This window comes from Sciurus vulgaris, assembly GCF_902686455.1.
Source record: "Sciurus vulgaris genome assembly, chromosome: 1".
Taxonomy (NCBI): domain Eukaryota; kingdom Metazoa; phylum Chordata; class Mammalia; order Rodentia; family Sciuridae; genus Sciurus; species Sciurus vulgaris.
Window position 1 is genome coordinate 48,355,176 of NC_136461.1, and position 27,607 is coordinate 48,382,782.

At 34.9% G+C, this 27,607-nt stretch overlaps 1 protein-coding gene across 2 annotated transcripts in view; it reads left to right on the forward strand.

Annotated features, from left to right (window-relative positions):
* HOOK1 (hook microtubule tethering protein 1) overlaps window positions 1-27,607 on the forward strand; it is a 71,413-nt gene that overhangs the window by 21,836 nt on the left and 21,970 nt on the right. For both annotated transcript variants that reach the window (XM_079103754.1, XM_079103753.1), the window contains 5 exons: window positions 121-204; window positions 18,097-18,263; window positions 19,741-19,881; window positions 20,962-21,163; window positions 21,703-21,813. In XM_079103754.1, the coding sequence (XP_078959880.1) occupies window positions 121-204; window positions 18,097-18,263; window positions 19,741-19,881; window positions 20,962-21,163; window positions 21,703-21,813 (705 nt within the window). The remainder of the gene's footprint in view (window positions 1-120; window positions 205-18,096; window positions 18,264-19,740; window positions 19,882-20,961; window positions 21,164-21,702; window positions 21,814-27,607) is intronic.

Sequence of the window (27,607 nt, forward strand, 5' to 3'; positions counted from 1 at the left end):
AGAGAACAAAATTGAATAAATTTCAAAAATCCATTTCTAGTATCATTGTGCATGCATTGTGAAAATAGATTTCTATTTTTATTAAACATGATTTCCTGAAAATTTGGATTCATATTTCAGCTTAAAAGGGCTTTGGAAGAACTTCAGGAAGCACTAGCAGAAAAAGAAGAGCTGAAGCAAAGATGCCAAGAACTAGATATGCAGGTATGAACAAGGAGCCTGATCAGAGCAGAGTTTCTTCTTTATTTTAACTAATTAACTGGCAGCATGTTTTAGAGGTTGGGTTTCGTTTTAGGGAAGAAGCATTAAAATCATTTCTTGAAGAATTCTATATTCAGACATAAATATCATAAATAATTTTCTCTGAGAATTGAAAATTGCTGATCTATTTTTTTGATAAAATCGTTCTACTAATTGGAGATTTTAGCTATTTAGATGAGGTCTCAGTTGTATCTTTTATAAACTAGAAAAATTGAACTATCTGCTTCATACTTTATAGATATTAAATGAGGTAATTTATAGAAGTACTTAGTAGTGCTATAGTAGTATTTATAGTACAACTTATAGTAATACTTAGTAGTAGCCAAAATAAAGTACATATTCTCTTTTATTTATACACACATATATTTGTAATCTCTTATGCTTAGTTTGTTTTACTTACATGTATATGAATATGTATATGTATAATTCTGGTACTCATAAATAAACTTGTGCAGGCAGCAGTAGTGGTTCAAGGATAGACTGTCAAACCAGGCTGTCTGTTTTCAGAACCTGGCCACATTACTGATGTATGTCCTCAGACAAATTTATTAATTTCTCCATACTTCAGTCCTCTTTTTTTTTGAGAAATGGAGTCATAAGACATAATATGTTAGAGATGTACTAGTTTGGTTACCAGGGGTGGCAGCTGAATAGAATGGGGTGTGCAGACAAAGGGAACACTTGACCAACAGATAAATTTAAAAAAAAATAAATTGGTTTGTGGGAACCTGTGGATTACAGAAGAGGGCTGATTTTAATGGAAACAGCATTGTTAAGGGTAAGCTGCTCAGGGAAAGCTAATCCAAAAATAGCTCGTCTCAGGGAGAAGAAGCATTTTGTAGGCACAGAAAATGCCAGTGGATACAGAAAATTTCCTATACCCCTGTAGCTTGTGCAACTGCAAGCAGAAATGATATTGTGAATTCATAAAGGAAGTTACCAGTAGCTAAGTAGAAAATTTCCAGAGGGTACCTGAACCAGAGAGACTATAACAGGCACAAAGAAAATTTTACCTGGGCCGTTCACCTCTGAGTTCCAAGAGAGGAAGCCCCTTTATTGCTAACACCCCATAAGAGCTAAAGGGAAGATGCTAAAAGGAAGGATTTTACTGGAGGTCCCAGAGATTCAGAAGTTCAGCCAGGAATGGCAGGTCCTCAGCAATAGGGGATGTGGATCAAATCTCATATACCTACCTACAGCATTCCAAAATTTTCTCAAATACAGAACCCAACATTTGGAACATTCAGTATAGAATTCTGCATCACCTCCACTACAGTATTACACCACAGAGGAACACAAAAACAAATCCCCAAAGCTCCCAAATAGAGGAAGATCAATAGAAGAGTAATCTAATTAAATGGGAATCAAGATAATATTAAATATTGCAAAAAATCAAAATGGCAAGAAACCACAAACACGTATCCATACTAACTGAATGTTAATGATCTCAATTTCCCAACTAAAAGACGTATATTAGCAGAATGGATTAAAAAAAAAAAAAACAGTCTTATAATATGCTGCTTGCAAGAGACTCACAAGCAAAGACCCAGGCTGAAGATCAAAGGATGGAAAAAAATATTCCACACAAATGGAGTCTGAAAACAAGTAGAAGTACCTATTTTCATATCAAACAAAGCAGATTTCAAGCCAGACTTAATTAGAAGAGCCAAGGCCACTATATCCTGTTAAAAGGAAGAGTCTAACAAGAAAATAGTAAATATATATGCCTTGAATGTCAGCATACCCCAATACATAAAACAAAACTCCTTGATGTTACATTTCAGATAGACCTAACACAATAATATTAGGTGATATTAACACATGTTTTTCACATAAAATCAATAAAGGTGTTTTCAACATAAAGAAAAATATAAATCAAATGGACCTAGTAGACATCTAAAGAATGCTTTACCCTAAAACAGGTAAATTTACCTTTTTAGTAGTTCATGAAACTTTTTCCACACAGACCATATCCTAGGTCATAATGTCATTCTTAGAAAATACAAAAAAGAAAAAAATATGTATATATGTGTGTGTGTGTATATATATAATCCCACGTATCTTGTTGGATCATACTGGAATGAAACTAGAAGCCAACAATAAAAAAAAATTATAGAAATCACAATAAACTGTGGAGTGAAATAGAAATTGAGAAATTCTTAGAAACAAGAATAGAGCTAGAACATATCAAAATCTCCAGAATAGTATGAAGAGCAGTTCTATGGAAAATTTCTAGCATTGAGTGCCTGCATTAAAAAAAAGTAGGGATCCAAACAAATAAACTTATGTTTTACCTTAAGACCTTAGAAAAAGAACAGCAAAGTAATACAAAATCAGTAGAAGACAGGAAATAGTTAAGATCAGGGCCAAAATTAATGAAATTGAGTATAAAAATACTCAGGATCAGTGCAACAAGACTAACTAAAAGAAAGAGATGACTCATAAAAATTAATTATAAATAAAAAAGAAGATATCACCATAGACACTTCTGAAATCCAGAGGCTCTATGGAAACTATGTTGAAAATTTATACTTAAATAAACTGCAAAATCTAGAAGACATTGACAAATTTCTAGATGTATGAGTTGCCCAAATTGAACCTAAATAGACCAGTATCAAGAAATGAAATTGAAACAGCAATTAAAAGCATTCTAACAAAAGCCCAGGACCAGATGGATTCTTACTAGAGTTCTACCAGATCTTTAAAGAACTAATGCCAGTTTTCCTCAAATTATTCCATGAAATTGAAAGGTAGGTAACAACTCCAAATACATTCATTTGAAGCCAGTATAATCCTATTACCAAAACCAGACAAACATACATCAAGGAAAGAATACTATAGACCAGTATGCCTGATGAACATAAATGAAATCCTTTATGAAATATTTGCAAACTGCATTCAAAAACAAATCAAGAAGTTAATGCACCATGATCAAGTGAGTTTCATCCCGGGTTTGCAAGATTGGTTCAACATACTGAAACCAATAAATGTAATTTACCACTTAAACAGAATTAAGGGCAAAAATCACATGATCATCTCAATAGATGCAGAAAAGAACTTTGATAAATCCATCACCCTTGATGTTAAAAATGCCAGAGAAGCTTGGGATAGAAGGAACTTATCTCAGCATTATAAACACTATTTATGATTAAGTCCAAAGCAAATATCATACCGAATGGAGGAAAACTGAAAACATTTCCAGTAAAATCAGAAACAAGATAAATATGTTCACCCTATTCACTTCTATTCAATATAATTCTCAGAACACTACCCAGAGCAATCAGACATTAGAAGGAAACTAAAGGGATACAAATAGGAAAAGAAGAAGTCAAACTGTTTACTGATCACATAATCCTATATTTAGAACAACAAAAGAACTCTACCAGAAAACTTCTAGAGCTTATAAATGTAGGACACAAAATCAACACCCATAAATGAATAACTTTTGTGATTCAGCCAAGGAGGAAATCAGGAAAACTATCCTGTTCACAATAACCTCAAAATAAAATAAAGTAAAATCCTTGGGAGTTAGTCTAAGAGGTAAAAGATCCTTACAATGAAAATTATAGAATTCTGAAGAAAGAAATTGAAGACTTTAGAAGATGGCAAGACCTCCCATGTTCTTGGATAGGCAGAATTAAAATATTTTCAAAATGGCTATAGTACCAAAAGTAATGTACAGATTCAATACAGTCCCCCATCAAATACAAATGATGTTCTTCACAGAATTAGGGGGAAAAAAAAAAAAAAAAGATCCTTAAATACATGTGGAAGAATAAGAGACCCAGAATATCCAAAACAATACTGAGCAAGAAAAGTGATGCAGGAAACATCACTATACCCTATCTTAAATTGTACCACAGAGCTATAGTAACAAAAACAGCATGGTATTGGCATCAAAGTAGACGTGAAGATCAGTGAAACAGAATAGAAGACACAGAGACAAACCCACATGATTATAGCCATCTGATATTTGACAAAGGTGCCATAAATATATTTTGGAGAAATGTCAGCCTTTTTAACAAATGATGTAGGGAAAACTGGATAAGTAAGTAGAAAAATGAAACTAGGTCCCTCTCCCTCACCCTGCACAAAAGTCAAAATGAATTAAGGACTTATTAATTAGATTAGAAATATTCAACTGCTAGAAAAAAAACATGGGGTCAACACTTCATTGTATTGGTGCTGGCACTCACTTCCCTAATAAGACCCTCAAAGCACAAGAAATAAAACCAAGAGGCAATAAGTGGGATGCCATCAAATTAAAAAGCTTTAAAGCAAAGCAAATGATTAAGAGTGTGGAGGGAGAGAGTCTACAGAATGGAAGAAAATTTTTGCTTGCTACTCTGAAGGTGATTAATATACAGAATATATAAAGAACTCAACAAACTTAGCACCAGAAAAAAAATAACCAATCAATAAATGGACAAAAATCTAAAACAGAACCTTCTCAAAAGAAGAAACACAAATGTCCAACAAATTTATGAAAACAATCTTCAGCATCTCTAGCAATAGGAGTGATGTAAATCAAAACTATTGTAAGGTTTCATCTCACTCTGGTCAGAATGGCAATATCAAGAACACAAGAATAAATGCAGGTAAGGATGTGGGGGAAGAAGGTATACTTGTACATTATTGGGACTGTAAAGTAGTACAACTTCTATGGAAAGCAGTATGAAGATTCCTCAAAAAACGAGGAGTGAAACCATGATATGACCCTGCTATTCTACTATTCTACTCCATGGTATTTATTCCAAAGTCAGCATACCGTAACTTCATACAGAAACCTCGGTGTTTATAGCGGCATAATTCACAATAACTAGATTTATGGAATCAACCTGTATGACTGTCAGTAGATGAATGGATTAAGAAATTATATATATATATATATATATATGTATATATATATATGTACGATACTGTTTTATTCAGCCATAAAGAAGGATAAAATCAGGGCATTTGCTGATAGATGGATGGAAATGTAGAACATCAGAAAATAAAGGATTGAATGTTTTCTCTCCTATGTGGAAGCTAGAGTAAAGTAAAGGAAAGGAGGAGGGAAGAATTGGATATAAAGATATAGGTAAGATCTGTAGTATAGAAGGAGATTGAGAAGGGAGAGAAATGAGAAAGGGGTGGAAATGTGGAGTGAATTTTTTTTAAAAAAATCACATTATGTGCATGTATAATATACCACGGGGAATTTTACCTTTATGTATAAGTAGAAAGAACCAATAAAAAATAATTGAATGAAAGACCAGTAAAGGAAGGAGAATAGGGGAGGGGCATGTGGAGGGGAGGGAAAAGAGGGAGAATATGGACTCAAATAAAATTCCATGCATGTATGATTCTGTCAGGATAAACCAACTACTATACATAACTATAATGCTCTAATAAAAATTAAAAGGTTAACTGTACCTACATAGTACACTGTACGTAAGTTGCATTTTTTGTGTGTGTGTCAAATAATGGGCTAAATAGTTGAATCTCTGAAAAGTATAAGGACAGAGAACCAAGGTTATGTTAACATTATCCTTGCTAGATGAAGTAAATACCTGAAGTGATAGGCTAGTTAATATTTTTAACTCTCAATGGTTTTCAGATAAGGAATAACAAAGTAACTTAGGTAGTGATAGCAACAATTCAGGTCTTCTAACTTCATCTTTAAAAGAAATCAGTCCTCTGTATTTCAATGAAGCAAATGTCTCAATCTATTCTCTGCATCTTTCCTAACTGTACATTATAACACACAGCCTCATACACATGTAAAGCAACTGAAATATGTTATTTTCAGATAGGTCATATTTACTCATAGGCTACTTCATATAAAGATTAGGGATTGAGCCATTCAGGTGTTAATTTCATAGAATCTTGGTATAACTTTCTCAGAAATTCTTAATACAGGAAAGAACACAAAATTCTGCATTAAAAGATTTAACTGTTTATTACACTTCAAGCATGTAATCTTATGGGTTTTAGTTGAGAGGGTTAGAAATCCGAAACAGGGGGAAAGGCAGATCCAGAGTGAATCTAAAGAATATAGCACCATGGGAGCTTGTTAAATAGATGCCTGGAACCAACAACTCACATTCCAAGTCATGGGTCTAGGGTGGGTCCAAGGAACTTGAAAGTTGACTGTTCTGCCCTTTCGTGTCTGTGATGAAGGTGGCTCTGGAACCACACTGATACATATTGATAAGAACAAGGGCAATTACTTACCAGCTGTTGGAAACTGAAATTCACCCCCTTCTTCCTTCTTTAGAGGATCCTACCTAGTTTGAAAGACTGAGGCCATTGTTTCTCCTGTATCCACAATTTTATGACAGCAATTACCCTTAAGCTAGAATGAGACAGTAAGTTGAGCATCCCTAATCCAAGATTTGAAATGATCCAAAATCTGAAAGCACCGACTCTATGTGACAAGTGAAAAATTTTACCCCCAATCTTAGGTGATGAGTTGTAGTCAAAATGCAGGTGTACAACTCATATTTTATTTGGTGTCCTCAAGGGATAAAAACCTTTCCAGCTCCTTTCAGTCGTAATATATCTTTCCTCCCACTCTAAGACTCCACATGCAATGTCAGATCCCTATGATACCTTGAGGCCCAGACCTATACATGCATTACTTAACTGAGTTTTTAAAATATTTTCTGCTTTGTGATATAAAGGTGTTATCAAAAACATTTTAAAAAAATCCTGTACATACTCCAGTGATTAACAGTTGTAAAGAGGAAGCATTTATGTTTGTAGCACAAAACTCAAGCTGTTGGAGAAATCGGGCATTGGTGTATGTGTGATACATCTAACAGGATAGTAGGTATAGGAATGATTACCATATGTGACCTAAAGAAACAGAGGAGTAAAGTGGTGAAGTATTGCTAAAGTGATGAACAGAAAAAATTAAAAACCACTGCATAAAGCTAAAGTGAAGTTGATCACCTGTTGAAAGAACAGAGCTATCAGTGTCAACAGTGAACACATATACCATTGAATGGTATATTAATCATTGAGAAGCAAAGATCTATCATGATAAATTAAAAGTTAAAGGACCCTGAGTTCAATCCCCAGAACCACAAAAAAAAAAAAAAAAAAAAAAGGATACTAAATACTCAACAGGCTCTTTACTGAAATTTAAGAAGAGATACAGCTTTAAATTTTTCAAGATTTGTGGCAGTAAAGCATCTGCTGATCACAAAAATTCATTAGTGATTTTGCCAAGGTCATTGCTGATGAAATCTGATGTCAGAGCAAGATGTAATGCTGAAGAAACATCACGTTTTTGGCTTTTTGGCCCTAGAAAGATATTGACTACAGCTGATGAGATAGTCCCTATGCAAATGAAAAATGGCAACTACAGAATAACTGTGGTGGAAGGTGCTAATGTAACAGGTATGTAGAAGTGTATGATAGGCAAACTTTTGTCTCCTTGCTATTCTAAAGGAATACATTTCTTACTGGTCCTTTATCATTGTAACAGGCATGGATCAGGAGGGATATCTTTTCTGACTTGTTCACAGACATTTTGTACCATGACTTGTGCTCACTACTCATATGAACCATATGACTGCAAGATTTTGTTATTCCCTGACAAATGTTCTGCTCATCCTCCATTTGAAATTCTCATTAAAAGTAATGCTTATTCCATGTACTTTCCCCCATATGTGACTTTGTTAATTCATCCATGTGACCAGGGTGTCATTAGATCAATGAAGAGTAAATATAAAACATTTTCTGAAACACTATGCTAGCAGCAGTGAACTGAGGCATGGATGTGGGTTTTCAAAAGCAGTTTAGCATGAAGGGTGCTATATATGTTATTGACAGTATTGGAAACTGAAATGAATAAAGACAGTTGTGTATGCCTGGTACAGTCTCTGGTATGGGACTGTATTCAGTGATAAGATGAACAAGGTGGTGATTTTGAAAGATTCTATATTTCATGTGAAATAAAAGTGATATCTGGTCTTACATACACAAAAAAGTATACCTTCAGAATGTCAGTAAACTGGAAGACGTGGATATAGAAGGGTTTCAGTTTGTGGATATGTGCATATTCATAGTACTAGGGATTGAACCCAGAGCTTTGTATATACTAAGTGTATACTGTTCTATTGAGCTACCTCCCCAGATTCTGGAAGGTTTTTTTTGTTTTGTTTTTAACAATAACGAGGCTCCATTTCATTTATCAATGGATGGCTCAGATTTTGGATAAGGGTGATCACTGCAGAAAAAGTGCCTATATATGACATGGTGAAAATGTGAAATAGGCTTTTTGAAATATGAGAGCAGCACGTATTTGTAACAATACAAGAAATTATGTTGGTTTATAAATCAGAGAATTACAGACAAAAGCAAATAACTCAGGAGGAAACATTTGAAAATGCCACCTAGCAGATGCTTCTTCATCTCTAGAAAACACATTTCCTAGTCCCCCAACTATGTGTGATGTTCTTTTCACCTAAAAAGAAGTAGTATATAGTAACCTTTTAAATAACACATGCATCACAGGTGTAGTATAAAGCTGCCATTGTTTGTTGGTGGCGCTGTTTAAACATGGGTACGGAGATTGCAATGATGCCACTATGCTATCTAGTTGCCATGAACACACTACTTTTAGCATTCTATTAATGGTACATCATACATTTTACTGTTAATTATTTACATGTGAATACATTAAGAAAATTAGTGTTTATCTGTAGCATATAAATTCAGAGTCAGGAATGAGAGTGATGCCGAACAACCAGATTGTCCATATGGGTGGCTGAGATAGTGACACCTTTGCTTTTGGTTGGCTCAGTGTAAACAAGCTTTGTTTTATGCACAAAATTATTTTTTTTAAATTGTTACCTTTATACACTCATACATTGCTGGTGGGGCTACAAATTGGTACAGCCACTCTGGAAAGCAGTATGGAGATTCCTTAAAGAATGGAACCACCATTTGATCCAGCTATCCCACTCTTTGGCCTATACCCAAAGGAGCTAAAATCAGTATACTACAGTGACATAGCCACATCACTGTTTATAGCAGCTCAGTTCACAATAGCCAAATTGTGGAACCAACCTAGATACTCTTCAATAGATGAATAGATAAAGAAACTGTGGTATATACACAATGGAATATTATTCAGCCATAAAGCAGAATAAAGTTATGGTATTTGCAGGTAAATGGATGAAGTTGGAGAATATGCTAAATGAAATAGGCCAATCTTAAAAAATCAAAGGCCGAATGATTTCTCTGATAAGTGCTGGATGATACATAATGGGGCAGAGGGAGGTAAGGGAAGAATGGAAAAAGGATGGATTGTGTAGATGGAAGTGAGGGGTGGGGAGGGGGTAGAGAAAGGAAAGAAAATAGAATAAGCTAAACATCATTACCCTGTGTACATGTATGAATATGCAAATGGTATAACTCTTCTTCGTGTACAACCAGAGGAACAATAGTTATACTCCATTTGTGTACAATGAATCAAAATTAAATAAAGAAAAAAATTGTTACCTTAGGCAACAATTATAAGTTCTGTATGAAACATAAATGAATTTTGTGTTTAGATTTGGGCTTTATCTTCAAATTATCTCATTAAGTAGATACAACTATTCCAAAACCTGAAAACTTCTGGCCCTTAAAGCATTTCACATGAGGGATACTCAACCTGTAGTCCTTTCATTTTGGCACCTCCCCAGTAGTATACTTTCATTGAAAAACCTCCAACATGTCTTATTTATTTGTATTTCTACTGGAGGATCTTAAGGGCAGAAACTCTTATTTGTATCTGAATCGCTTAGAACAATACATGACAGGTAATAGTCACTGAATTGCTTACATAACAAGCATGGATGCATACTTTGAATTTAGAAACAGAAAGTTGTGTCTTTACATTGTCTGCCTAGAGACAGTTTCCCAGCCTGTCTTTGTATTTCTCATTTAGAGGTGTTGAAAGTGAACTGAGGTACAATGCAGTTTTATAGAGTTTATTTGATTCATGAATCAGACAGCTCCAAACCAGAAGTGATTTGGGACCTCCACTTAGGAAACTTAGTGGGAAGACTGTAATAGGGTTGCCACAGAAATAAAGGAAGGTACATGTCTGATAGGTTACAGGTACATGGTTGCTTTATTTTTTTGAAAGTCCCTAGTTGTATAATTTTAATCTTGTTGATTCCTCCATATTGGTTGAGCTTAAATACTATTTATCTTTAACACAGGATTTGTGAGAAATAGCTCAAGGTACGTTGCCTTACATTTGCAAATTGAACTAAGTTTAGATCACTTATGAAGGCTAACTGGTTTTGTTTATTGAAGGATTCTTCAGGCTTGACCTCCACTTTAATAATGTAACAGAGGACAGTGTTTATAACTTGCCTATATAGTATTATATGCAATCACTTGATTTTAATTTCCTTTTTAGTTCACTGTGTCAATATATCAACTTATTGTAGAATTGATTGCACCTATTGAAATTATAAATAGCAAACTTGTCCATTAATATTGTGGATGTCATAATGGGACACCTTTTTAGCTAGTTCTCGGTAAAATAATTTCTAAACTTCTGATCTTATGAAAGGTCACAGCTATACCTATAAATTTTTTGAATGTTTTTAAATATAAAGAAATAGAACCAAGAGAACAAAATATGCTTGTCTTAAATGAGTTTAAAAAATGCATCAGGTACTGACATGTAGTTCTGTACTTAGAGATTTTATTATTCATTTTAAATCATAAGCACACAGTCTCCTTGTGCAAATGGAGACAGTAAAGCTTTTCTATATTGATTTATCAACCAAATATACTTGCTTCCTGAATATGTGACTTGTGACTGATCATTTTCCACTATAAACCCAAAATGATAACTTTGTATAGGTGAGAGCATTTTTTTTGTCTTTTTTTTTTATTGTAAACAAATGGGATACATGTTGTTTGTCTGTTTGTACATGGGTTAAAGACATACCATTTGTATAATCACAAATTTACATATGGTAATGTTGTTTGATTCATTCTATTATTTTTTCCCTTCCCCCCCACCCTTCCCACCCTTCTTTTCCCTCTAAACAGTCCTTTCTTCCTCCATTCTTGTCCCCCTCCCTAACTCTAACCCTAACCCTAACCCTAACCCAAACACTAACTCCCCCCACCCTCCCCCTTATGTGTCATCATCCACTTATCAGCGAGATCATTCGTCCTTTAGTTTTTTGAGATTGGCTTATCTCACTTAGCATGATGGTCTCCAATTTCATCCATTTGCCTGCAAATGCCATAATTTTATTGTTCTTTATGACAGAGTAATATTCCATTGTATATATATACCACAGTTTCTTTATCCACTCATCAATTGAAGGACATCTAGGTTGGTTCCACAGTCTGGCTATTGTGAATTGAGCAGCTATGAACATTGATGTGGCTGTATCTCTGTAGTATGCTGATTTTAAGTCCTTTGGGTATAGAACAAGGAGTGGGATAGCTGGGTCAAATGGTGGTTCCATTCCAAGTTTTCTAAGGAATCTCCACACTGCGTCCAGAGTGGCTGCACTAATTTGCAGCCCCACCAGCAATGTATGAGTGTACCTTTCTCCCCACATCCTCGCCAACACCTGTTGCTTGTATTCTTGATAATCGCCATTCTAATTGGGGTGAGATAGAATCTTAGGGTGGTTTTGATTTGCATTTCTCTTATTACTAGAGATGTTGAACATTTTTCCATATGTTTGTTGATTGCTTGTACATCTTCTTCTGTGAAGTGTCTGTTCGTTTCCTTAGCCCATTTGTCGATTGGATTATTTGTATTCTTGGTGTAGAGTTTTTTGAGGTCTTTATAGATTCTGGAGATTAGTGCTCTATCTGAAGTATGATTGGCAAAGATTTTCTCCCACTCTGTAGGCTCTTTCTTCACATTACTGATAGTTTCCTTTGCTGAGAGAAAGCTTTTTAGTTTGAATCTATCCCAGTTATTGATTCTTGCTTTTATTTCTTGTGCTATGGGAGTCCTGTTGAGGAAGTCTGGTCCTAGGCCGACATGTTGAAGATCGGGACCTACTTTTTCTTCTATAATCTGCAGGGTCTCTGGTCTGATTCCAAGGTCCTTAATCCATTTTGAGTTGAGTTTTGTGCAGGGTGAGAGATATGGGTTTAGTTTCATTCTGTTGCATATGGATTTCCAATTCTCCCAGCACCATTTGTTGAAGAGGCTATCTTTTCTCCATTGCATATTTTTAGCACCTTTGTCTAGTATTAGAAAGTTGTATTTATTTGGGTTTGTGTCCGTGTCCTCTATTCTGTACCATTGGTCTACCTGTCTATTTTGGTACCAATACCATGCCGTCTTTGTTACTATTGCTTTGTAATAAAGTTGAAGTTCGGGTATTGCGATACCCCCTGCTTCATTTTTCCTGCGAAGGATTGCTTTAGCTATTCTGGGTTTCTTATTCTTCCAGATGAATTTCATGATTGCTTGCTCTATTTCTGTAAGGTACATCATTGGGATTTTAATTGGAATTGCATTGAATCTGTATAGCACTATTGGTAGTATGGCCATTTTGACAATATTAATTCAGCCTGTCCAAGAACACGGGAGATCTTTCCATCTTCTAAGGTTTTCTTTAATTTCTTTCTTTAGTGTTCTGTAGTTCTCATTGTAGAGGTCTTTCACCTCTTTTGAGAGATTGATTCCCAAGTATTTTATTTTATTTTTTTGATGCTATTGTGAATGGGGTAGTTTTCATAATTTCTCTTTCTGAGGATTTATCACTTATGTATAAAAATGCATTGGATTTATGAGCATTGATCTTGTAACCTCCTTCTTTACTGAATTCACTTATGAGTTCTAAAAGTTTTCTGGTGGAATTTCCTGGTTCCTCTAAGTATATAATCATATCATCCTCAAATAGGGATAGTTTGAGTTTTTCTTTTCCTATTCGTATTCCTTAAATTTCCTTGGTCTGTCTGATTGCTCTGGCTAGAGTCTCAAGAACGATATTGAATAGGAGTGGTGAAAGAGGGCATCCCTGTCTTGTTCCAGTTTTTAGGGGGAATGCTTTCAGTTTTTTACCATTTAAAATGATATTAGCCATGGGCTTAGCATAGATGGCCTTTATAATGTTAAGGAATGTTCCCACTATCCCTATTTTTTCTAGTGTTTTGAGCATGAAGGGTGCTGTATTTTATCAAATGCTTTTTCTGCATCTATTGAAATAATCATGTGATTCTTGACGTTAAGTCTATTGATATGGTGAATTACATTTATTGATTTCCGGATGTTGAACCAACCTTGCATCCCTGGGATAAAACCCACTTGATCGTGGTGCACTATCTTTTTAATATATTTCTGTATGCGATTTGCTAAAATTTTATTGAGAATTTTTGCATCAATGTTCATTAATGATATCGGTCTGAAATTTTCTTTCCTCGATTTGTCTCTGTCTGGTTTGGGTATCAGGGTAATATTGGCTTCATAGAATGAGTTTGGGAGGGTTCCCTCCTCTTCTATTTCATGGAATACTTGGAGAAGTATTGGAATGAGCTCTTCTTTAAAGGTTTTGTAGAACTCGGCTGAGAACCCATCTGGTCCTGGACTTTTCTTTGTTGGTAGGCTTTTGATGACCTCTTCTACTTCATTACTTGAAATTGTTCTATTTAAATTGTGCATGTCTTCCTCGTTCAATTTAGGCAATTCATATGTCTCTAGAAACCTGTTGATGTCTTCGAAATTTTCTATTTTGTTGGAATATAGATTTTCAAAATAGCTTCTAATTATGTTTTGTGTTTCACTCGTGTCTGTTGTGATATTTCCTTGTTCATTCTGAATTTTAGTGATTTGGGTTTTCTCTCGTCTTCTCTTTGCTAAGAGTGGCTAAGGGTTTATCAATTTTGTTTATTTTTTCAAAGAACCAACTTATTTTGTCAATTTTTTGTATTTTTTCTTTTGTTTCAATTTCGTTGATTTCAGCTCTGAGTTTAACTATTTCCTGTCTTCTACTACTTTTGGTGTTGGTCTGTTCTTTTTCTAGGGCTTTGAGCTGTAGTGTTAGGTCATTGATTTGTTGATTTTTACTTCTTTTATTGAATGCGCTCCATGAAATAAATTTTCCTCTAAGTACTGCTTTCATAGTGTCCCAAAGATTTTGATATGATGTTTCTTTGTTCTCATTTACCTCTAAGAATTTTTTAATTTCCTTCCTAATATCTTCTGTTATCCATTCATCATGTAATAGCATATTGTTTAATCTCCAGGTGTTGGAGTAGCTCCTGTATTTTACTCTTTCATTTATTTCTAATTTCAATCCATTATGATCTGATAGAATACAAGGTAGTGTCTCTATCTTCTTGTATTTGCTTACATTACCTTTGTGGCATTATATATGGTCTATTTTAGAGAAGGATCCATGTGCTGCTGAGAAGAAAGTGTATTCGCTCTTGGTTGGATGGTATATTCTATAAATGTCCGATAAGTCTAAATTATTGATTGTGTTATTGAGATCTATGGTTTCTTTGTTCAATTTTTGTTTGGAAGATCTGTCCAGTGGTGAGAGAGGTGTGTTAAAATCACCTAGTATTATTGTGTTATGGTCTATTTGGTTTCTGAAATTGAGAAGGATTTATTTGACATACATGGATAAGCCACTGTTTGGGGCATAGATGTTTATGATTGTTATGTCTTCCTGATTTATGGTTCCCTTAAGCAATATGTAATGTCCTTCTTTGTCCCTTCTGACTAACTTTGACTTGAAGTCCACATTATCTGAAATGAGGATGGATACCCCAGCTTTTTTGCTGAGTCCATGTGCATGGTATGTTTTCCCCCATCCTTTCACCTTTAGTCTATGGGTATCTCTTTCTATGAGGTGAGTCTCTTGCAGGCAACATATTGTTGGATCTTTCTTTTTGATCCAATCTGCCAGTCTATGTCTTTTGATTGATGAGTTCAGGCCATTAATATTCAGGGTTATTATTGAGATATGACTAGTATTCCCGGTCATTTGGTTCATTTTATTTATTTTTTTATTTATTTATTTTGACACGACTTGGTTCTTCCTTTATTTGACAATTCCTTAAGGATAGTTCCTCCCATTGCTGATTTGCTTCTTTGTTTTTCATCTCTTCCTCGTGGAATATTTTGCTGAGAATATTCTGTAATGCTGGCTTTCTTTTTGTAAATTCTTTTAGCTTTTGTTTATCTTGGAAGGATTTTATTTCATCATCAAATTTGAAGGTAAGTTTTGCTGGGTATAAGATTCTTGGTTGGCATCCATTTTCTTTCAGGGCTTGAAAACTGTTGTTCCAGGCCCTTCTAGCTTTTAGGGTCTGGATTGAAAAATCTGCTGATATCCGTATTGGTTTCCCCCTGAATGTAATTTGATTCCTCTCTCTTGCGGCCTTTAAAATTCTGTCTTATATTGTATGTTAAGTATTTTCATTATAATGTGCCTTGGTGTGGGTCTGTTGTAAATTTGTATATTTGGAGTCCTATAAGCCTCTTGTACTTGATCTTCCATTTCATTCTTCAGATTTGGGAAATTTTCTGATAGTCTTTCATTGAATAGATTGTTCATTCCTTTGGTCTGTTTCTCTAAGCCTTCCTCAATCCCAATAATTCTTAAATTTGGCCTTTTCATGATATCCCATAGTTCTTGGAGATTCTGTTCATGATTTCTTACCATCTTCTCTGTTTGGTCCACTTTGTTTTCAAGGTTAAATATTTTGTCTTCCATATCTGAGGTTCTGTCTTCCAGGTGTTCTATCCTATTGGTTATGCTTTCTATGGAGTTCTTAATTTGGTTTATTGTTTCCTTCATTTCAAGGATTTCTGTTTGGTTTTTTTTCAATATCTCTAACTCTTTATTGAAATGATCTTTTGCTTCCTGTATTTGTTCTTTTAACTGTCGATTGGTGTGATCATTCAGTGCCTGCATTTGTTCTTGCATCTCGTCATTTGCTTCCCTGATCATTTTAATTATGTACATTCTGAACTCCCTGTCATTTCTTCTGCCATGCTGTCGTTGCGTTTCATTGATGTAACATCTAGATTTGTTTGCAGCATTTTCTTTCCTTGTTTTTTCATATTGTTCAGGTATCAGTTGACCGCTGTGATATTGCAGATTTCCTCTATTGACTTATAATATCCCTGAAGATTTCTAGTATATCCCCTCTTAGCCTTCAGTAGCCTGAAGTCTTGGAGGAAGTTGATAATGTGGTGCTCCACAAGGAAGCTGACTCCCTAGGGGTGGTGGCCTTCCGGTGGGGTATATTCCCTGCTAGTGGGCAGAGGTACATTCACTTGCTGACGAATGGTCATCCAAAGGGGAAGTAGGATGTGGGCTGATGCAAGGCGAGTTTGGGCCTGTGTCTCTGGTTTTACAGTCCGTTTGGGAGAACCTCACCCGGCAGGGAGGACTCACCTGGTGGGGAGGTCTCGCTGGTCAGTTCCCCTCCTAGAGGTTCCGTTCAATTCACAACTACTGCCTGGGCCGGGCAGCCTTCTTCTGCAATGTTCCCAGGGACCCGGACCTACCTCCTGGGCCTGGAAGCCTCGCCCTTCGCAGACGAATCTCCTTAGGCTGCCTCTCCTCAGAGAAGCTGCCCGCAGTCCTGGAGCCTTCGCTTCGCCCCTCAGTTTGTCTGTGCGGCTCTTCCACCAAGAAGCCACCTAGGCCCTGGGACCCTGCTCTTCACTTAATCGCCTGGCTATGCAGCTCCTCCTCTGAGCAGCCACCTGGAACCCCTTACAATCGCTCCGAGTCCCAGTGACCCGCACACGCCTTTTCCTCCGGCAGCCACCTGGTGTTCCGTGCGGTCGCTCTAACTCCAAGTGACCCACCACGCACCTCCTTCTCCACCAGGCAGTCACCCAGAGATCTGGTGCGTTCATCACAAGTCCCATGAACTCACTGTGCACCTCCTCGTCCTGACTGCCACCCGTAGCCCTGGTGCAGTCACTTGGAGCCCAAGCACCCCGCCGCACTCCTCCTCCTTCTCCAGACAACGCCCCTGTATTTAGGAGCAGATGCTCTGGGTCCAAACCACTCACCACGCTGCTCCTCCGGATAGCCACCCGGAGCCCTGGCGCAGCTGCTCCAAGTCCAAGCGACGTGCCGAGCCCGTATTTCTCCTCCTCTGGGCAGCCCCCTGTGTTCAGGGGTGGTCGCTTTCAGTCCAAACAGCTCACTGCGCACTCTCTCCTTTGGGCAGCCTCCCGGAGCCAGGGTGGGTTGCGCTGAGTCCCAGCGCTGTGCTGAGCAGCCACCTCTCCGATGCTCCCAGTTGTCCACTTTCACTGCTCCAGCGGGGGGGAGGGGTGTCTCGCCGGGCAGCTCTACTTCACAAAGTTCCCTGCGTTTGGGCTACCGCCCTGTCCGGGACGCCTCCCCAATGGGAGAGACTCACCCGGCTGCTTTGAGTTGGTCCCAAGTCTCTCAATATCTCCTCTTCTTGAGTCCTGAGTCCTGGAGCAACACGAAACGCAGCCACCCTCTAGTCCACCATCTTGAATCCCCCAGGTGAGAGCATTTTGAAAGTTAGGTTTGACCTAAAAGAGGGACCAATTAATGTTTTGAAGTTGAATTCATATATGAAACTTTAGAAATTTAGAAACATTTTATTCCCAAAACTCAGGTATGTTTTAAAAGCATCCTTACTGTTTACTGCATATGTGTATTAATTTGACTTCTTTGTTTTTCCCAAACTTCCTAGACAGAATTTCAGAGTTGGAAGTATTCTTAGAAATCATCTAATCTGGTTGACCAAGCTGTTTCGTGACCGTGTCAGAATTAGAATCAAGAACTCCCAATTCTGTGAGATTTTTTTTTTTTTGTTATTACTGCTTATATTTGTGTATTTGTTTTGTAGGTGACTGCTCTTCAAGATGAGAAGAGTTCACTGGTTTCTGAGAATGAGATGATGAATGAAAAACTTGACCAGTTGGATGGCTCTTTTGATGATCCAAATACAATGGTTGCAAAAAAGTATTTTCATGCACAGTTACAACTAGAACAGTTACAGGAAGAGAACTTCAGGTAGCATTTTTAGTAGACATTATTTTATAGAGTTCTTTTCATTAAACTAGTTGTTATAAAATAATATCAACTAATTATTAGTCTTTTAAGCATGTTTAGGACACTGATTAAGCTACTAAAAATACCAAGTGTTTCCTCCCTTACTGAACTTCTTGTCCAAATAAGCAAATAGGATATGTGAAACAATTCAAAGATACAAGACAAATGAAGGCCGTAAACAAGCCATTGGGAGTTCAAGAGAGTGAATAATGAAACCTGGAAGAAATAGGGAGTTTCTTACAGAAGAGAAAAAATCTGACAACCAATGAAGAAAATGTAAATCTTAAATGCTTCTTACTTGAACATTTATATTACTACTTTTAAAAATAGAGTTCTGGGCTGGGGCTGTAGCTCAGTGGTAGAGTGCTCACCTAGCACACATGAGGCACTAGGTTTAAACCTCATCACCACTTAAAAGTAAATAAATAAAGGTATCGTGTCCATCTACAACCAAAAAAGTATTTTTAAAAAAATAGAGTTCTTACCTCTGATAAACACTGATTACTGCTTGTGTGCTTACCACTGAGTTTTGTACCATGGGATCTTGAAGGCAACCATTCTTATTTTACCATACATTTTTTTTAATACCCTTTCAAACTTGCAAAAAAAGATTGCAAGAATATTACAAGGAATTCCTTTACTTTTACAGTGTTTTATAGTTGGGAGTTTTATAGTTTTCTCTATTTGCTTTAGCAGTTTCTCTATTCATATGCATATTTTTCTGAATCGGTTGACACTAAGTTGGAGACGTGCCTCTATTTCAGTGTGTATTTCCTAAAACCAGGACATCCTTTTATAAACCACAGTATAGGAAATTTATCACTGATTAAACTTTATTATACTAATCCACAGACTGCATTCAAATTCCATCAATTGTTTCAATGTTCCTTATAAATTTTTTTACTCCTGCTTTGAAATTCAGTCCAGGATTATGCATTGTATCTGCAAATGAACTCTTCTTCAAAGGACTGTAAATCTATTACTGTCATTTATTTTGAAGCTCAAATTTTCCTAGATTTGGTCAATGAGAAGCATTTCAACTGGTGATTGTGGCCTTTCTTTGAGCACTTTGTTAGTTTCTCATATTACAAAGTTTTCCAGATACATTGTCATTAATTTATTGCAGTCTCCTCAGAGTTAATATTTGACCTCTTTACATGTTATCTCTATTTTTTAAAAACAGAACTAGAGATTAATAGGCACATGTTTCAGAAGTACAAATGAAAAATCAGAACATTAAACTTTCTTTTCATGCCTATTGCAAAATTAAGAGCCATAAAACCTTATTCCTTCAGTCTTTCCTGTTTTGAATGTGTAATATAAGTATGTTATGCTAAAGTCATGTCTCAGTAGGAAGACAAATGATGGAAATTGTAAATATTTATAAAATATTATAGATGATTATATTACAAATAATAATTTATTTTCTTTATGCAAGACTTGAAGCTGCAAAAGATGATTACCGTGTTCACTGTGAAGAACTTGAAAAGCAATTAATTGAATTTCAGCATAGAAATGATGAATTGACTAGTCTTGCTGAAGAAACAAGAGCCCTAAAGGATGAAATAGATGTTCTTAGGTATGGCATGCCTAAATATATTTGTGTTAATTCTAAGTTATTAGCTATTGTGTGTATTCCATACTTTAATCAGAAATTCTTAGGGTTTTCCTGTGTACAAAATATTGATCACTTTTTATCCATGTTTCTAGTCTTTGCTTCCCTTATGCTTGTTAGAATTGCATTTGAAAAATAATGTTCCACTCTTTTTGGACAGTTGCACATTAGCACCCATAAACCCAAAATGAGACCTTTCTCTGAAGATTTTGTAAATGATCCATTTAGCTTAAACTGGTACCCATTATTTTATTTTGAGAAAATATTTTGTAAGGAAATATTTTCTCACAATTTATATTTTTGTATTTGATAAAATATAGATAAACATAGAAATGAAGCCTAACATTTATTTCAAGGATTGTCTTGGGCAATATTTTATAATAAATATCTGTATTTGACTTTTGCCTATGAAATGTTACCCAGCGAACAGGCTATCCATTAAATTTTATTAATTAGCTATTAATAAAATTAATAGCTAATTAATATTATCTATTAAATATTATCTATTAAATTTTCTTAATTAGCTATTTGTTTTTTGTAGCTCTTAATAACCATTTGAAACAAAATCTTTATAACCATTAATTTTGACCAAGTGTTAGTGAGTTGATTTGGTTTATTTATCTTCGTTACAGCCTAGTTATCAGCTAAGTGCAATTCCAAGGAAAGTGCTTTGCCAGACAAATTTATAAATTGATTTAGCTTCCTAAGTTTTTTAAATACTTAGAATAAAATGATGCTTACTTAAATATGCAAAGCAAGATTTTTCTATAAGCTAGATAATTCAGACTTGTTTAACTGTGTGCACAAAGCCCTTTTTTGTTTGTTTGCTTTACATTGGGCTAAAAACAGTTTGGTGGTAACTTTGTGTGTCACATTTGAAGCATTTTCATCTTTTATACCTTTATAACAAAAAGGTTGAACGTTAAATGGTTTTAGGCCCAAGTCTTAGTTATAGCTTGGAAGATTCATTTTTAAAACCAGAATAAAATTGCTCTGTGTATGTGTTACTTTTTACACAATAATACTTGTTCTTTATTATTTCAGGGCTACCTCTGATAAAGCAAATAAACTGGAGTCAACAGTTGAGATATATCGTCAGAAACTACAAGACCTAAATGACCTTCGGAAGCAGGTGAAAACTTTACAGGAAACAAACATGATGTATATGCATAATACAGTCAGCTTAGAAGAAGAATTAAAGAAGGCAAATGCAGCACGTACACAATTAGAAACATACAAAAGGCAGGTAAGAAAATATCTTAATTTTTAGTTAATATCTTAATTTTGATAATATTGAAAGAGTTCAAATTTGTTATTCCATTTCATCCTTTAAGAATGATATAGAAGATAAATAAGCATTGTGTATAATAAGCTGTGAACTTATCCTGATGAATTTCTTCTATGTGTAATTTTAATATCAAGGTTGACAACAGAGTTGAATTCTCCAGGTCCTTCACCTTCTTATTGCCTTCCAAGCTTGGTTTTTGCTTATGTGTTTTGTTTTTGAGATTTAATGGTTTATTAGCATTTCTAATATTTATTGACAACTGCTTAGAGGATGGTAGAGAATGCAGCTGTAACCTAAAATATTCTATTCTGATATTTATCAAATAACCTAGACAAACATTAGTATAGAAGGCTAGTCTTTAATATTTACTATTTTTAAAATACTTAGCCTATAATTTTAATACATATATTTTATTTTTAATCAGTTTTTTTTTTCACTTACTCCAAAACACTATGAATATTTTATACTCTTGTTTCTTCCTTGATTTCTGACAAAAGGTTCAGGACCTTCATGTTAAACTTTCCTCAGAATCCAAAAGGGCAGATACGCTAGCATTTGAAATGAAGCGACTTGAAGAAAAACATGAAGCTCTACTTAAGGAAAAAGAGGTAATCATAAATATATTTGATATGAATATGTTATTCTTCTTATAGCTTTTTAACTACCCTTGCTCTTCTTAGGATGGTAATAATACCTACTGGTTCTATCTTTCTTGAAATTGAAATTGTATATATATATAGACAAATCTTGTAAAAATGATTTCACTTCATTCAATTTTTTTTCAAATATTTCAATTTTATTAGCCTTTTAGTATGGTTTTTTTATTGTAAACAAATGGGATACATGTTGTTTCTCTGTACATTCAATTTTTAATGCATTTTATTTTTGAGTAACAGTTACAAAATGTACATAGATTACTGGGTTCAGTGTGACATTTCAACGTGTGTGTAATGTGCACTCATCAAATTGAGCCTTTTTTAATATACTCCTCAAAATTATCCTGATTAAAAAGAATTATCCTGATTAATATTGTACATTCTAACCTACTATTATAACTACTACATATGAGAGAGAACATGTGGTACTTGTCTTTCTACCTGGCTTATTTTTCCTAACAAAAAGGCCTTCACTTCCATCCATTTTGCTGCAAATAACATTCATCTTTATGGCTGAATAATATTCCACATTTTTTTAAAACCATTCATCTTGTGATGGGGACATAATTGATTCCATATCTTAGCTGTTATAAATAGTGCCACATTAAACATGAATATGCAAGTATCTCTTTGGTGTGTTTGTTCATTACCTTTGGATATGAAGTGAGATAGCTAGATCACATATTATGTCTATTTTTAGTTTTTTTGAGGAACCTCCATACTATTCTCCATAATGCTGTACTCAGTTTACATTCCCAACAAAAGTGTGAGTTCCTTTTTCTCCATATCCTCACATTTTTTTCTTTTTCTTGTTTTTTTTTCTTTTTTTGATAATAACCATTCTAACTGGGTAAGCATTGTAGTTTTTATTTTTATCTCCTTCATGACTAATGCTGTTGAGTATTTTTTAATGTATTGTTTAATGTATATTTCTTCTTTTGAGAAATGTCTAGTCAGAGCATTTGCCTACTCTGTAATTGGATTATTTCTTTTTTTGTTAAGTGTTTTGAATTCCTTATACATTCTGGATATTAATTCTTTGTCACATGAATACTTGGTAAATATTTTCTTCCATTCGGTAGGTTGTCTCTTCACTCTTGATTGTTTCATTAGCTATGTAAAAGCTTTTGGTTTGCTGTATTTGCATTTGTCTATTTTGTCTTTGATTCCAGTACTTTGGGGATTATATATCCAGAAAATCTTTGCTTATGTCAACATCTTGAAGTATTTCCTGTATGTTTTCTTAAAATAATTTCTTAGTTTCAAATCTTATATTTAGGTCTTTCAATGTGGTATATTCATATATGTACCACATATATATATGTATGTGTGTATTCATATATGTATGTATTCAGCAAAGTTATGTCAGATTCATTCCACTATCTTTCCTTTTCCTATCCCCTCCCTTTCCCTTCATTCCCCTTTGTCTGCTCCACTGAACTTCTGTTCTCCCCCCACCCCAGTCTTTATTGTGGGTTAGCTTCCACATATCTGATAAAACATTCAAACTTTGGTTTTGGGGATTGGCTTATTTTTACTTAGCATGATAGTCTCCATATCTATCCACATTTGCCAGCTAATATCATAAAATCATTCTACTCATTAAAAAGAGTGATCTCCATTGTGTATACCTATCACACTTTTTTAAATCCATTCATCTGTTGAAGGGCACCTAGGTTGATTCTGTAGCTTAGCTATTGTGAATTGTACTGTTATAAATATCAATCTGGCTGAGTCACTGTAAAATGCTGATTTAAATTCTTTGGATGTATACCGAGGAGTGGGAAAACTGTGTCAAATGGTGGTTTCATTCCTAGTTTTTTGAAGAATCTCCATACTGTTTTCCAAAGTGGTTGCACCAGTTTGCAGTCTCACCAATTGTATGAGTGTACCCTTTTACCCACATCCTCACTAACATTAATTGTTCCTTGTATTCTTGATATTTTCCATTTTGACTGGAATGAGATGAAATCTTAGGGTAGTTTTAATTTACCTTTCTCTAATTGCTAATGATGTTAAACATTTTTTCATATATTTGTTGACTATTCATGTTTTTTCTTTTGAGGAGTATCCAGTTCCTTTGCTCATTTATTGATTGGGTTATTTGGGGTTTTTAAGGTATGAAGTTTTTGGAGTTCTTTGTACAGCTTGTATATTAACACCCTATCTGAGGTGCGGGTAACAAAGATTTTCTTCCATTCTGTGACTCTCTCTTTTCCTGCTCTTGATTATTTCCTTTGCTATGAAGAACCTTTTAATTTGATGCCATACCATATATTGATTTTTTATTTTACTTCTTGTGCTCTAGGAGTCTTGTTAAGGAAGTCATTTCCTGAGCTGATACATTGGAATATTGACCATACATTTTCTTCTAACAGGTGCAGAGTTTCTGATCTAACTCCTAGGACTATGATCTGCTATGAGTTGAGATTTTGCAGTGTGAGAGATAGGGGTTAAATCTTATTCTGCTACATATGGATTTCCAGTTTTCCCAGCACCATTTGTTGAAGAAGCTGTCTTTTCTCCATTTTATGGTTTTGACACCTTTGGTCTAGTATGAGATAATTGTATTTATGTGGTTTTGTCTCTGTCTCTTCTATTCTGTTCCATTGGTCTTGGGTCTGTTTTGGTGACAATACCATGCTATTTTTGTTACTACAGCTCTATATATAATTTAAGGTCTGGTATTGTGATGCCTCCTGTTTCACTTTTCTCATTAAGAATTGCTTTGGCTATTCTGGACCTCTTATTTTTCCAAATAAATTTCATGACTGCTTTTTCTATTTCTATGAAGGACATCATTTGAATTTTGATGGATGTTGCATTGAATCTGTGTAGCGCTTTTGGTAGTATAACCATCTTAACTTTTAATTCTGCCTATCCAAGAACACGGGAGGTCTTTCCATATTCTAAGATCATCTTCAGTTTCTTTCTTTAGTGTTCTATAGTTTTCATTGTAGAGGTCCTTCACCTCTTTTGTTAGATTGATTCCCAAGGATTTTGTTTTGTTTTTTGTTTTTTGTTTTTGTTTCTAGGCTATTGTGAATGGTATAGTTTTTTAAATTTCTTTTTGAAAAGATCCATTTGGAGTATAGGAATGCAATTGATTTATCAGTGTTGATTTTATATTCTGCTTCTATGCTGAATTCATTTATGAGTTTTAGAAGTTTTCCAGTGGAGTTTTTTAGAGTGGATGAGGTCAAAGTTCAGTCTTCTACATGTGGATATTCACTTTTCCCAGTACTATTTATTGAATGGAGTGTCCTTTTTTCATCGTATGTTTTTGGCATGTTTGTTGAGGATCAGTTGGTTGTACATGCCTGGTTTTATTTTGGGGATCTCTGTTGTATTAGCCTGTGTGTCTGTTTTGTTACAATACGTCTTGAAATCAAGTAGTATAATGCCTGCAGCTTTGTTCTTTTGTTCAAGATTACTTTGGTTATTCAGGGTCTCTTGTGCTTTTATATGAATTTTAGGATTGTTTTTCCCATTCTGTGGTGAAGAATGTTACTGGTATTTTGAAGAGAATTGCACTGAATCTGTAAATCACTTTGGGTAAAATGGACATTGTAACAATATTATTTCCATGATTCTTTATATAGAAAGAATGCTATAACTGACAAATATGATGGAATTGTAAGACATAAAGTAACATATGAAAATCACTCCTCAGTTTATACCCAAAGGACTTAAAATCAGCATACTACAGTAACACAGCCACATCGATGTTTATAGCATCCCAATGCATAATAGCTAGATTGTGGAACCAACCTAGATGCCCTTCAATAGATGAATAAAGAAACTGTGGTATATATACACAATGGAATATTATTCAGCCATAAAGCAGAATAAAATTATAGCATTTGCAGGTAAATAGATGGAATTAGAGAATATCTTGCTAAGTGAAATAAGCCAATCCCAAAAAACCAAAGGCCGAATGTTTTCTCTGATAAGTGGATGATGATACATAATGGGGGTGGGGGTGGGGGTATGAGGGGTAAGAGAAGAATGGAGGAACTTTGGCTTGTGTAGAGGGAAATGAGGCGGGGAGGATCAGGAGTAGAAAAGATAGTGGAATGGGATGGACATCATTACCCTATGTACATGTATGGTTACACAAATGGTGTGAATCACATCATGTGTAACCATAGAATGAAAAGTTGTACCCCATTTGTGTACAATGAATCAAAATGCAGTCTGTAAAACTAAATAAAAAAATTTAAAAATCAGTTGCATGGTGGTGCATGCCTGTAATACCAGCATCTTGGGAGGCTGAGGCAGGAATATTGAAATTTCAAAGCCAGCCTTAACCTGAGGTACAAAGATTTACCCCTGTGTTTTCTTTTAAACAACTCAGTGAGACCCTGTCTCTAAATAAAATACAAAATAGGGCCAGGGATGTGGCTCAGTGGTCAAATGCCTCTGAGTTTAATTGCCAGTAAACCACCCCCCACAGAAAAAAATTAGTTGCATTTTGATACTACAGTAACAAGATTGCTGAGAAGGAAATCATAATGGCAGTTCTATTCATAACAGCTACAAAATAAATAATTAAAACACCTGAGAATAAGTTTAATCAAGGGAAGGGTAAGACCTCTACAATGTAAATTACAAGAAATTGATGAAAGAAATAGAAAACACACAGAAATTGAAGACAAAAAATTGGACTTTGTTTTTTCGCAGGGAATAATGAAGTCACAATCATAAGTCTTTGTGCACATTTTCTACCTCTAGACTTTCAGTTAACTCCTTTTGAACAAGGACCACAGATAACAGTTTTAAACACCTTTATATGTTTTATGTACTTGCTGACCATTTGTATTTCTTAAAAAAAGTGTTTCTTCAGATCCTTTGCCCATGTTTTACATAGGTTATTCTTTTGTTTTTGAATTTTAAGAGTTCTATTTATATTCTGGGTGCAAGTCCCTTGTCAGATATATGATATGCAAATATTTTTCACTTTATGTGTTGCTTTCTCACTTTCTTGATGGTGTTGTTTGCAGCAGAAGTTTTTCATTTTGAGAATGTCACAACTATGTTTTTTTCTTTTGTTGTTTGAAATTTTGGGTGGTGCTCATGAGAACCCACTGTGTAACCTGAGGTACAAAGATTTATCCCTGTGTTTTAAGATTTTTATAAAGTATTAACTCTTCTATTTAGTCTGTGATCCATTTTGTAGATGGTCTGAGGCACATATATGATATCACTTCATTCTGTATATTAATAACTTCATCCTCTCCTCTGTGTATTACTATGCAATTGTCCCAGGACCATTTGTTGATAAGACAAATGGTAACCCTTTTACCAATAATTTGAATATGATAATGTAATGATGTATACATGTAATCATACATTTGTGAGTACTCATAGTCTGTATAACAGAAAGAACAAACAAATGTAACAATGGTCTTTAGTTAATGGTAGCATAGTAACAAATTACTACAGTAGTTAATGCAAGATGTTAATAATGGGGAAGTGTGGAGTAGAGGGAAGGTGAGAGACTATATAGGAACTCTGTATTTTCTGCTCACTTTTCTAAAACACTGCTATACAACTTCTAAAACTTCTCAAAAAAATAAAGTCTCCTAATAAGTTTTAAATTTGACCAAAATGTAAGGGATTATTTTTGATCTTTCCATTCTCTATCATTGGTCTGTATTTGTAGTCTTATGCTAGTTCCACACTGTCATGATTATCATAGTTTTATAGTTAAGTTTTGAAATTGGAAGATATAATTTGTCCATCA